Below are 12,812 nucleotides of genomic sequence, written 5' to 3' on the forward strand. Positions count from 1 at the left end.
CTTGTACTCATTGCCCCTTGTGAAGAGACAGCCTCCATCCTCTTCGTAGTCACCCTTTAAGTACTGGAAAACTGTGATGAGGTCCATCCTGAAACTTTTCTTCTACAGGCTGAAAAGACCTAACTCTTCCAACCTTTCCTCATATGGCAGGTTCTCCAGCTCTTTGATCATCTTTGTGGCCCTGCTTTGGACCCTCTCCAGTCTGTGCATGTCTTTTTTTGAATTGTAGAGCCCAGAACTGGACACAGTACTCTCCGTGCAGCCTGACAAGCACTGAGTGGAGTGGGATAATCATGACTCTATCTCTGCTAGTAACGCCCCTGAGGATGCAGCTCAGGATCCAGTTTACCTTGGTCGCTGCAGCGGCACACTGCTGACTCACGTTCAGCTCATTGTCCACCGGACTCCCAGGTCCCTCTCAGCACGGCTGCTCCCCAGCCACACAGGGAAGCCTGGGCTGGGCTCTTTGGTTGTGCTGTCCCAGAGGCAGGACTTTGCACTTGTCGTTATTGAACTTCACACAGTTCTTGCTAGCCCACTCTTCCAGCCTGTCCAGGTCTCTGAAAGATGGCTCTCCCTTCTGATGCGTCCACCTCACCAGCTAGTTTAGTGTCATCAGCAAACTTGGTGGGGGTGCTTTCAGTCCCATCATCCAGATCATTTATGAAGATGTTGAACAGTGTGGGGCCCAGTACTGATCCCTGGGGGACCTCACTTGTGACAGGCTGCCAGCCTGAGTAAAAACCATTGATCACCACCCTCTGAGTGCAGCCTGTGAGACGATTTCCTGCCTATCTCACCGACCACCCATCCAATCTATATCTTTACAGTTTGTCCAGGAGAAGGCTGTGGGAAACAGTGTTGAATGCTTTGCTGAAGTCCAGGTAAGCAACATCCACTGCTCTCTCCATGTCAAGAGAAGATGTTATTTTGTTGTAGAAGATGATCAGGTTAGCCTGGCATGATTTGCCTTTGGTAAATCTGTGCTGGATTTTCCCAATCACTTGCTATATTTGGTTTGTGATAGTTTCTAGGAGAGCTCATTCCACCACTTTCCCAGGGACTGAAGTAAGGCTAATGGGCCCGTAGTTTCTTGGGTCTCCTTTTGGGCCATTCTTGTAGATGGGTGTGACACTTACGTTCTTCCAGTCATCAGGGATGCCCCCTGATCTCCAGATCTTTCAAAGATAATAGACAGTGGCCTTGCAACAATGTCAGCCACTTCTGTTAACAGCCTGGGGTGGATTCCCTCCGGGCCCGTTGATTTATGTGGGTTAAGCCCTTGCGGAGGGCCGCTACTGGTAGGTCAATACATGAGTTGTTGTAGCTGCTTGATCCTGTGAGCTGGGGTCCAGCTACACCAGTAGAGACAAAGGCAAAGAAGATATTGAGAACCTCTGCCTTGTCAGCATTATTAGTAACTCATTTCCCTGCCCTGTTTAGTAATGGGCCTATGTCTTCCCTATGCTTCTGCTTACTGCTCATGTATCTGAAGAACCCTTTCTTCTTCTTGACATCTGTGGCCAATTTCAGTTCTAGCAGAGCCTTAACCTTCCTGTCTGCATCTCTGCATGCCCTAGCAAGGTTCTTGTAGTTCTCAGTGGGTATTTGGCTGCCTTTCCATAGCTTGTATGCTTCTTTTTTGCTTTTAAGCACATCCAAAAGCTCATTGTTAAGCTCGGGTGGTCTCTTATTCTGCCTTCTTCCTTTTCCTTTGTAGGCGATGGACTGTTCTTGTGCTTCCAGGAGGCTGTTCTTTAAAAACTCCCAGCACTCACAAGCTCCTCTGCCCTCCATGCATGCTTCCCATGGAATCCCTCAGATCTGGGCTCTGAGCATCTTCTAAAATCCAGGGCTTTTGTCCTACTACTGGTCTTCAGTGTGCTTGACTTCCAGTCAAGTCTTCCCACCAAGTTTCAGAGATTCCTATCACATCATAACTCTCAGACTGGGCATGGAGCTCCAGTTCTTCCTCTTCGCGGCTATTGTGGTTTAGCCCCAGTCAGCAACCAAGCACCACACAGCTGCTTGCTCACTCTCCCCCACAGTGGGATGGGGGAGAGAATCGAAAGAGCAAAATTAAGAAAACTCATGGGTTGAGATAAGAACAGCTTAATAATTGGGGAAAAAAAAATTGTAATGAAAAGGAAAACAACAAGAGAGTGAGAGAGGAACAAAACCCAGGAAAAAAACAAGTGATACAACTGCTCACCACCCACCGACTGATGCCCAGCCAGTCCCCAGGCAGCGATTGCTAGCCCCCAGCCAATTGCCCCCAGTTTCTCTACTGAGTGTGATGCCATATGGTATGGAATAGCCCTTTGGCCAGTTTGGATCAACTATCTTGGCTGTGCCCCCTCCCAGCTTCTTGTACACCTGGCAGAGCAAGGGAAGCTGAAAAGTCCTTGACTGGTGTCAGCACCGCTTAGCAACAACTAAAACATGAGTGTGTTATCAACATTATTCTCATACTAAATCCAAAACACAGCACTATACCAGCTACTGGAAAGAATATTAACTCTATCCCAGCCGAAACCAGGACGACTGCCCAGACTACATGCGTTGGTATGCATGCACTTGAGGTGGTTGGACTTAGGGTTCTTGCCTTTGTAAAGGGTTGGGGAGCATTCCTCACTACTCTAATAAGTGTTCTCACCCACCTTGTTGCTTATGAATATGTAGGTGTGTCAGCTCTGAATCCTACCCCCCAGGTTTGTTTAAAGCACAATTCACTAAGTCAGCCAATCTGCTAGCAAGGTTAGGCTACATATGATTACTCATTTGTCCCTTTCCCATAACATTTCAGGATTTGTGAGTCCTTCTTAACAGAGGATTCACACTAACATCATATCAGCAACAAGCCCAACTAACACAAGTCATACAGGAACAGGTGGATTTAATGGGCTACTTGAGGTCACAGTTAACTAAGTCAATTCTACATCTATTTGGCTACTGGTACTGTCTTGTTTCAGTGGAGGCAGGATAGACAGCAACTCCCCTAAGTGTGCTGGACTATTAAATTAGTAGCTATTAAGTGGGTACTGTATATACTGAAGCATTGCTGGCTAAAGAAAAGAAAAAAAATCAGTGGTACAGCCTACAGAGAAACAGCATGGGGATCAGACACAAACATGTGACAAACATGTTTCACCTCGACATAAGACCAGACACAAACATGTTTCATGTCAACACAAGAAAGATTTTTTCAGGAAGAACAATCAATCACTGGAACAATCTCTGCAGGGGTGTGGTAGAGTCCCTATCGCTGGGGGTTTTCAAGATGCGATGGGACAGGGTGCTAGATAATCTCATCTAAGCTCCCTTTCCTACGAAAAGTTGGACCAGATGATCTCTCGAGGTCCCATCCAACATGGGCTGTTCTATGATTCTATGATATTCTGGATGTCTTTAAGACAAAAATCAGGAAACTCTAGAGATAAGAAAAATAAAGAATGCAGTGAACTTTATCTAAGAAGGAAATAACCATGCCTGTGTGAAACATTTATTAGAAACCTCATGAACAGACTTTCCCTTTTGACCCTTCCTCACTAGTACAATTCTTGCCACAAAAGCCACAGACATTTATTTATGAAAATAGAGGGAAAAATATTACTAGGATAATACCAGAATTGTTTAATTTGTGCTTTAGGAAAACGAACCTTTGGAAAAAAAGCCAAGCTTAACATACCTCCCTCCTATATTTATACTGAGGTTTTCAAAACGGCCTAAAAGGGTTAGATGCACAAAACTTCACTCAATTGGAACTGGCGTTGGGTGCCTACTGTCTTTATGTCTGTGGAATGTGAGCAGTAGATACCAAGAGAATTTTTAAAACACAGGTGATACAAAGACAACCAAAGATGTAGACTGGGGCTTATCTTTCAGCAGTCAGATAAACTGCTCACTACGAACCAAGACAGAAAAGAAAAGATACATTTTTAATCATATTCCAGCCACCACAACTGGACAACCCTTCAGAGCAGAAAGGGTGGCCGTTAAAGTACTTCATATTGAGCTCTACTCCACTGGCTTCAAAATCACTGATGCAAACACAGAACTTTCCTCTCTGAGAAAATTTAATTTCTAACATTGTGGGATATTCAACATGAAGAGGAAAGATTTTTTTTTTTTTCCTCCTCCTATGGAAAACAAATAATAGGAAAAAAATCCCTACCATTATAGAACAACTGAAGGGCATTTTGGCATAATTCATTATTAACACAGTAGTTAATATGCACACAGATTCTTGAAGGATTTGCTTTGGCAAGGTACTTAAGCATATGTCTCATGTAAGAAATACCTCAATGAACCTCTGGATCTTGAAGTTAAGCATGTATTTTAGTCACTTACTGAGCCTGAGAGAAAGGAATTACAGGGGAAAAAGCCCATCAGAAACAGTTTGACAACTTACTAAGTAGACATCCAAAACTGAAGCATTATCATTTTCCATTTCCAGTGTGCTCTGTTCTGACGTCAAATAGATGGCACTGTCTTCTAAAGTGAATGTTGAACTCGAAGGCAACCCTTTACTGCAAAGAGAGGGGAGATGACAGTCAACCAAAAATACAAGTTACAGAGAACTCAGTCATAGCTGAAAATTTTAAAATACATTTCTCTCTTAAACATAAAAGCTTCAAACACTTGAAAAGAGGGTATGTGAATGGATAAATATAGATGTGTTGACAATGGCTAGGCAATTGGCAGCTTATATTTGACTAACATACACAAACCAGTTTCTATTTTTGCATTAACTAAAATTTTATCAGGAAGTAATACTGTTCCTGAACTCTAATATTTATTTAAAAAATGAAACTGTGTCACAGTAAACGTGGGATAGTTTCATTAATTTCAAAAGAAGTTAGTTCCACATTACACATGGTGTAAATTTTGGCAGCATTTCTTAATTCAAAATAGGGGAAAAAGATTCAGTAATTAGGCACAGTAACATCAGACTTTCTCATGCACATACGGCATCACCTGAAGCCAACAGTTCAGAAGGGAAAGTGGGAGAAGAACAAGAGTGTACTGTCATTAGTACAGCTCTGCAAGGAAGTGGTATTTACAGAGCAGGCACAGTGTATTATCTCATTCATAGATACGATTTTTTGTTCTCTGCTATCCATAAAGAACGTGAAACTGCAAATGCATCAGCACAGGAATCTTGTTTTGTTTTGTAAACACACTTGGAACCACAAAGCTGAAACTCTCAAAGGTGTTTTAACGGAGTTAGGTGCCCATTATCACCTGTCCTCACTAACTGCCAGAAACTAACAGACTCCTGGCTGCCTTGAAAACTCAACTGTCAGTTTTGCAGAGACATATTTTAAAAGTTCTTGTCTATTACACATAAGGTGAAAAGCAAACAATTCTGCATTATAACTGGGTATGAAAACATGGTTACAACCATCAGTCCAGAAATTACTAATTTCCCCCTCCCTTTGCAGTACTTTGTAGTTTGTTTCAGATGGGGTATAATTTCAGAAAGGGCAAAGCTAGCATGCAAAGTAGAAAATAAATTCAAATGCTCAACAAAATAATGAATTCATCCTCATGTCATATTCGTATTAAGTGCATAGCATTACATTTGCCACATTACAATGTTCCTTTTTTTATATAGCACATTAGGCATCTTTTCAATAGCAAGACTATTTCTTTTGTCCCAAGGGTGACCCAGCTCCCACTGGGTAGCAGTAGTATTTTTCTTGCACCCATTACTTGTATTCTATTGAGCAACATTTCAGTAACATCAGTTTTCTGCAAATGCTTCATTTTACTTAAGGGGGGAGGGCAGACAGGAAGGGAAAAAATGAGCTGTTGCCAAATGTTAGACTATGTTTTATCATCTCCCACAAAATAAGCTCTGGCATGAAAGATATTACTGTTGGCAAAAGGGGAGGGGGCAGGGGGAAGAAAGTCACTTTTGCTTGCAGAATTTTGAACTCCACTGTTGCACAGCTCAGGCCCCTGAACGTGCAAAGGCCCGTATATGAAAACCATGTGACACAAGATGAATGTGCAGTGAGCAGCTACTACTGCTATAAAAATATGCAAACTCAGTGGTGAAGTCTTCCTTCTGGAACACAGCGCTCCGCATTACTAACTGTAAAGCAAGTTGGGCAGGCTGTGCTGTACACCTGGCTTTCATTCCTGCATCAGGTTAGGTTTAAAAGCAAAAAAATTTTAAATAGTTACTCCTTTCATATACATATCAGGTCACATCACTGCCACCTTTACTGCTGTTATTTTTAACTTCTTTCACTTCCAGAAAACCTCTGGAACCTGTATTCAGGATGAGGTGAGGATTCTGCAATTCACACCAGTGGCATTTTATTTTATATCCTTCATGTATCAGAAGACTAAGACCTAGTCCTCCTGTTATTTCAGTTTAATTCACTGGCTTACTATGACACTTACTTTTCTTCCTCTCTTCTCTACTTTTCCATTAGAAGGCACTGCACGTCTTTTGCTCTTAGTTTGTTAAATTATAATCTATGTTGCCGCACAGCCTGCTGTGGATAGCAAACAATAGCAATGTGAGTTCGGCACTCGGTCTTGGGATAGTTAAACTACTGGTTTACCTATAACAAAGACAATGCCATCTCCCCTTTGGAGTGTGCATCTTTTTCTTTTCCTACCTGTTACAGAAACATACTATACAGTCAGGCAGAAAATAAGGGTTGAGACAAAAACAGCATGTTAAGAGAAGTCAAAGAGAAGCTCCTATAAGTGTCACAATTTTGTTATTTAGTAGTGAACTTACTAAAAACCAGATTTAATATATAGAATCAAATAATATATACCATATATATATAAACATACAGAAAGGGAAGGGAGCAAAGGGGCAGAAGAAAGTACAAAGATATAGTAATCTTACATACAGAAAACCAGCAGCAACTAAAGTCCCTTGAACAAAATCAGGCATGAAAGAGGAGAATGAAACAACAGAGATGGCAGTCCACCTTTTTTCTTACAATCAAAGATCTCCAACTTATTTGCAGATAGCAATCTCCTTGCTGCTGTGACTTTCACACTGAATAATTAGGGATAAACTCTGCAAGTAAGGAAGACTCATCTCCTGCATGAAGAATTGTTTGTTAAAAGGAAAAGCGTACGAAAACTGTTGCAAGACAGAGCTTTCTTTCATATACCTTAAGTTCAATAACTGGAGGTTTTTCTCTGCTTAAAAGAACATGAACTGTCCACTTTGGGACGCTGATCTGTAATGTGTATAAAGGAGAAAGTAGACATTCCAAGTCACTGCCATGTTAATTTGCATCTGGGGCCCCTGCTGGTGTCAGTATGAAAGCAACCGCTTTTGCCAGGAGCTGAACTCTGCTGCAACTGCAGTATAGTGCTTATGTGTAATAATGTAGTAACACGTTCTTAGTTACAGCTGCTTAGTTAGAAATCGCTTTCATGGCAGAATACAACAGTCATTTTGTTTGTTGTACTTACCTTGCAATGACAGCATGAAGAACATGCAGCCCAACTGGCTAAGTGACTATGAACTACATGAAGATATGCATAAGAACAAGATTTCCAATTTTCCTATGAAAAGGGGGAAAAGCAAGAGTTTTTTTTTCTTAAGGTCTCATCCTTAGTGTTACTGTGGATCCTTTTTTAAGCAGCAGTAAATACTTTGTCCTTTTGCTGAAGTGAGGAGAAAAGCCATACTTTGACCTTCTAAATCAGCACACTTCAACATATTTTAAAAAAAAATCAGGCTCAAATTCTCTTCTGCTTGAGTAGAAAATAAAATAAAACCTTCGTTTTCCAAAGTTCTTTTAAAATGCTCTCTTGGACATGAGATTAAAAAAAATCCTAACTCAAATTAGCTCAAAAAGTTAAAGATAGTTAGGGATTGCTACTTGCAAATATGAAAAATGGGGTGTTGGGCACAAGATCTTCAGTAGGAACAATTAAATTAGACTGATTTTCTGCAGATTTGTAGAACATTGTAACTTTTACACATTTTAATCTAAGGATGATATATGTAAGATCCTATTAAGTTTCTAAGGAACAAAGGAAAAAATTACACTTTGTCAAGGAACTAGCATAACCAGGCAAGATTATCTAAAATAATAATAAAATAGTAATAATAATTAAAAAAAAAAAAAATCAAAAGACTGATGTCCTTCAAACCTTAACCTTCCCAAATTTTAATTACTATTTCTGTCCTTCATATTTTATTTATACTAAACTGAAGTGACAGTTTTAGAAATAAAAGACTTCTGTTTTCTTCATGGAAAAACAAATATGCCTCATCATAATGTGTCTACTTGCAAGGCAGCCTGCAGGACAGGTAGAACTCTTCAGTCTCCTTTCCAAGTCATTGCACAGCCTTTGAAGAATGGCAGAAACAGTGCCAGGTGGTAACAACTGACCGAAGCAGAAGTTTGAGCAGAATTTTGGTTTTGGTTGGTTGTGGTCTTTTTTTTTTTCCCTCCTGCAGTGTGAAGAACAGCTCTTGTAGGAATATCATTATCAGCTTCTTTCAGATAGTGCCAAAATACAACAGCCATAAATCAGAATGAGCCACTGTGTCTCCCCTGTTGTGAAGAGTTGTATTAAAAATAGGCTTTGATGTCTATCTTTGGATGTCAAATATGCTTTCCTGTAGCATATCCCACAGAATATTTATCCCCTAAATAGCAGCACATTTGCAATGTCCAATGTGTTTGGAAACTCTTATATAAGCTATTGAAAAAATTATCAACTCATTGCATCATGAGTTTTGATCTTTAACATCTCTGCATATACAAGTTAGTCAGAAAAACATCTTGTAGGATAAATGAGCAGTAAAACTATTTTTCTAAGCTACAACTCAATACGAACTGTTGCAGAAAATCTGTCCTGCACACATATAAATGAACAGGGACAACAAGTATTTATGGACCTAAATGCTGAACTAAATGCATTAATTAGTCTAATGTTTACAATGTAGAAATATTGTGTCACCTCTAAAACCCAACCTTGCATTTTATTTTTATAAATTACATGTGTGTCTGGAAAAAAAAAAAAGTAGGTCAAACAGTAAAACTCACTTGTAATATTTCACTAACACTGTTAACAAACATCAAAACTACAGACCTGAGAAAACAATATATATGACTGATCTTCTGAATGCTGCTTCAAGTGAAGGAGTCTGACAGTGAGTCTGTGTTTCTACACTCACGCTAATGGCAAACCGTGACATGAATCAGTAAACATCACAGTAAGCACATCAATTTCACGATGGTCAACAAACCTATACACCTTTGCAGGTGCCAATTAAAATCATGAGACCTGTCATTTTTGTACCTGACATATGTATGTAGTTGAAAAGAGATGGTGTAAGCAATCAGAGTTTAGGAACTCAGTCTAGATTACAAAATACTGAGTAATAACACCAAATCCACTGAGAGGTACACATCAACATGTATCAGCCCTTGGAGAGATCTACACATGAAGTCTGTTCTGAGAAGCTCCTCTGGATCCTCAGAAAAAATTAAGGTAACAAAATTAGACTTGCAAGGATGAGTATGGAAGATGAGAAGCAGCATGCAGAGGGACAAATTCAGTCAAGGAAACAAGTATTAAATTACTGTTACCACTGGAGTTTCACATGCACATCTGTGTATTTAACTGAACAATACTTTTAGATTTCAAGTTAAAAAAAAGTACAGGTTTTCATTCTACTTTTCAACAACCAAATTGTTTCCAGAAACATTGGCTAAATAATTTATAAAACTTTCTTCTGCGAAGGAAAGCACTTATGATCTTTTTAGGGCTCTGTTAAAGCAAATTATAACAATAAATGCTGCAAACAGGGCATCACCAGCTGAATGGGATTAGATCCAATTAATTTAGTAAGCACAGACAGAGGCATTCCTACTTCAGTACATATGCAGAGATCTTCACAAGAAAGCTCACAGCAACATAAGGGGCTGCTTTTAAAATGTACCAAAAAGAAAAAAAACCCCAACACCTAACACTGTTCAGACTGCAATGTCAAATTATGTCATTCTGTTCATCCAGCATAAGGAGGCAAAGGATCCCATCAAATCAGGAAATATAAAAATCATAACTCACTCTTTAAAGTGATGTTGATGAAGTTTATGGTAATTCTGCAGAGTGGCTTATGATATGGTAGTATGTCTCAAGGGAAGATAGTACAGAGAACCAAAGTATGAAGCAACATTGTGTATTTCATGATACTGCAATTCGGTGCAAATGATGGGAAGACTCACTGCTTTCAGAGATATAGTGCTGTTTTTACACTTATAGCAGTGACATTAAAAACAAAATCCATAAAAAAATATATATATTTGCTGGTGAAGGACACATTCTTGAGCTAATATTCCTTCCACAGGGCTACCAATGTCTGTTTCCTAACAATTGCTAATCCCAATTACCTGACGGTAAGGTCAGGCAATGACAAGTACCTCAGATCCTCAGATCTACATTGGCCTGCTGCAAACAGAACATCAATTTTTCAGGTTTTTATTTTTCTGAATAGGTGGAGCCACCTTATGAACATTTTACAAAAGAAGGGTCCCTCAGTCATGAAAGTGAAATAAACCTTGGAACAGAGCAAAGTCTTCTCACTCTGCCTTGAGGCTGCCTACCCATATAGCACTAGAATTGGGGAAAGACTCAAAAGCAGGGTGTGACATCTCTTGTTATTCACCGGAACTTTTATCAGAAACTTCTAGACAGTACCTTTGAGCAAAAAATAAATTAAACAGGTATGATGTAAACAGGGTACTATATTTATTTATTGCTCTCTTTTCCATTAATTATGTTTGCTTAATATCCTGTTGAGTTACACAGTGGTGGTACTCTTTCTAGAGATGTTGTGAGAGGATGAACTTTTGTAATGGGCTACTTTTCTGAAAAAATTATGTACCTTTTACATATCAATATATATCTATAGGCTTGGAGCAGGAAGAGGTGAAATTAAAGGGTCACTCAAGGCTAATTACGGAACACCACACTGGATCACTTGCTCAAAGCAGACTGAGGAACTTCTGTTGACAGGACTAGTCCTTTAGTCTTTGTTAGGTCCTTCTTCCACTGTCAGGGACACTGACCTTTGCCTTTCGGGACAGCACGGATCCACTCCACGGACAGAACCTCCGCTTTACAAAATACTTGCCTATCTTACAAACTTTCATTAAGGAAATACTCCTGCTAGGTCTTCTAAAAAAATTATCTTTGTTACTGCCTTCTTGCCATGCTTCACAGCTAAATTATTGAAAATTGTTCAGAATCTCCAGTAAAGGCAAATATACTATGGCAAAATATGAAGTCTCTAGTTTTGCCACAGTTACTAATACTTTCTATTTAGAGTTTCTACCTTTTATTTTGTACACAAGTCTCAGAATATCAGTGGACAAGCAATAGTTTACATCTGAGAATAAGTCAGCTCTTCTTGCTTTGCTGGAGTTAGTCTGTTCTGAATTCTTACTTGCTATATAGTATTTAATATTGAATCTAAATACTTCCACGAAGAAAATACTTAATATATTAAGAGTAGTTTCACACACTTAAAGAAAACATCAGTAGAGCAGCATTATAACCACAGAGACTACTTTAAATAAGATTTGTAACAAAGCAACATTAATTTTTTCCAGAGTCACCTCAATGACTAAAAGATCAAGTGTAAATGGCTCAGAAAACTTTAAATGGAGAAAAAACTGTATTTCTTTTTCAGGAAATCTAGATGCCTGACCCCTTGGTACTGATACTAAGCACTCGGTACTTGATACTAAAGACTGATAACCATTTACACTGAATTCCAGGATTACTCAGTCTTCCTCTGGCTATGAAAGTGACTCATATTACAACCTAGACTTCAGTGAAAAGCTAGTAAGAAAAGCAAATTTCAGATTAATCTTTCTTAAGACTATGAACACCACAAGATAGAGATCATCATACTAGGTATATGTATGAGGCTTAAACCATGGAAGTTTAGACATGCCTTAGTAAATTAATGAAACTGATGCATCATCCAGATTTGCTTTACACTTCACATTTGAAGCCAGAGACGGAAATTTTATATTTTGATATGTGTCCAGGACAAGCATTTACATGCTAAGAAAGATTCTCTCTCCTGTTTCCACAAACACTTCATAAACCAACTACAGTAAACACAAATACTAACATGACACCATGGGAGAGGGGGGAATTCTGTTCACTTAGATGGCATTGTTTTCTTCTAATGCAAGCATGTATAATTAAGAAAATATCGAACTGTAATATTCAATGAAATATACATTAATCTTTTGTCCAACAATGCTTTTTTGATGCTTCTTCAGGACTGCAGGTAGCAGTGTTATGCTCTTTAAACCAGTATTCTTCAATCTGCTTTTCTGCTAATTTTCTTGCTCTGTTAACCTTGTCACAGTATTGTTTTCCCAACAGAGGATAATGGACAAGCAAATAAACACAAATTGTTTATTTGATTAAGTACCCCTGAACACTTTTAGACATTATGCATTAGTATTTAGATATGTTATTAACTACTACAGCTGTAATCCTATAATAGGAAGAAAAAAAAAGAATGACAGTACACCTTAAAGCATACAAAGCTCTTCAGATACAACAAAATATAGCTTCTACTAGCACATTAATGAGATTTACAACTGACAGCCTTTTTTCAAATTAAATAACTGATCTGAAACTGACATGTACATGGAAGTTACATGTCATAAAAGAGTAAAAAAAATTATTGTAATTAATCTCTTAGCAGCAACACATGCTGTCAGCAGTCGGTAACTAGATGTTCAAATTTCTGCAACAGCATCATCACAGCTGCACTGATTGCCAGT

General features: G+C 38.9%; 1 protein-coding gene across 1 annotated transcript in view; it reads right to left on the reverse strand.

Moving 5' to 3' along the window:
• The window catches only part of PIP5K1B (phosphatidylinositol-4-phosphate 5-kinase type 1 beta), an 84,391-nt gene that overhangs the window by 7,535 nt on the left and 64,044 nt on the right, over nt 1-12,812 (reverse strand). The window contains 1 exon segment of the mRNA XM_075526723.1: nt 4,412-4,529. Within this exon segment, the coding sequence (XP_075382838.1) occupies nt 4,412-4,529 (118 nt within the window).

Source organism: Mycteria americana, chromosome Z, assembly GCF_035582795.1.
Source record: "Mycteria americana isolate JAX WOST 10 ecotype Jacksonville Zoo and Gardens chromosome Z, USCA_MyAme_1.0, whole genome shotgun sequence".
NCBI classification, from domain to species: Eukaryota; Metazoa; Chordata; class Aves; order Ciconiiformes; family Ciconiidae; genus Mycteria; species Mycteria americana.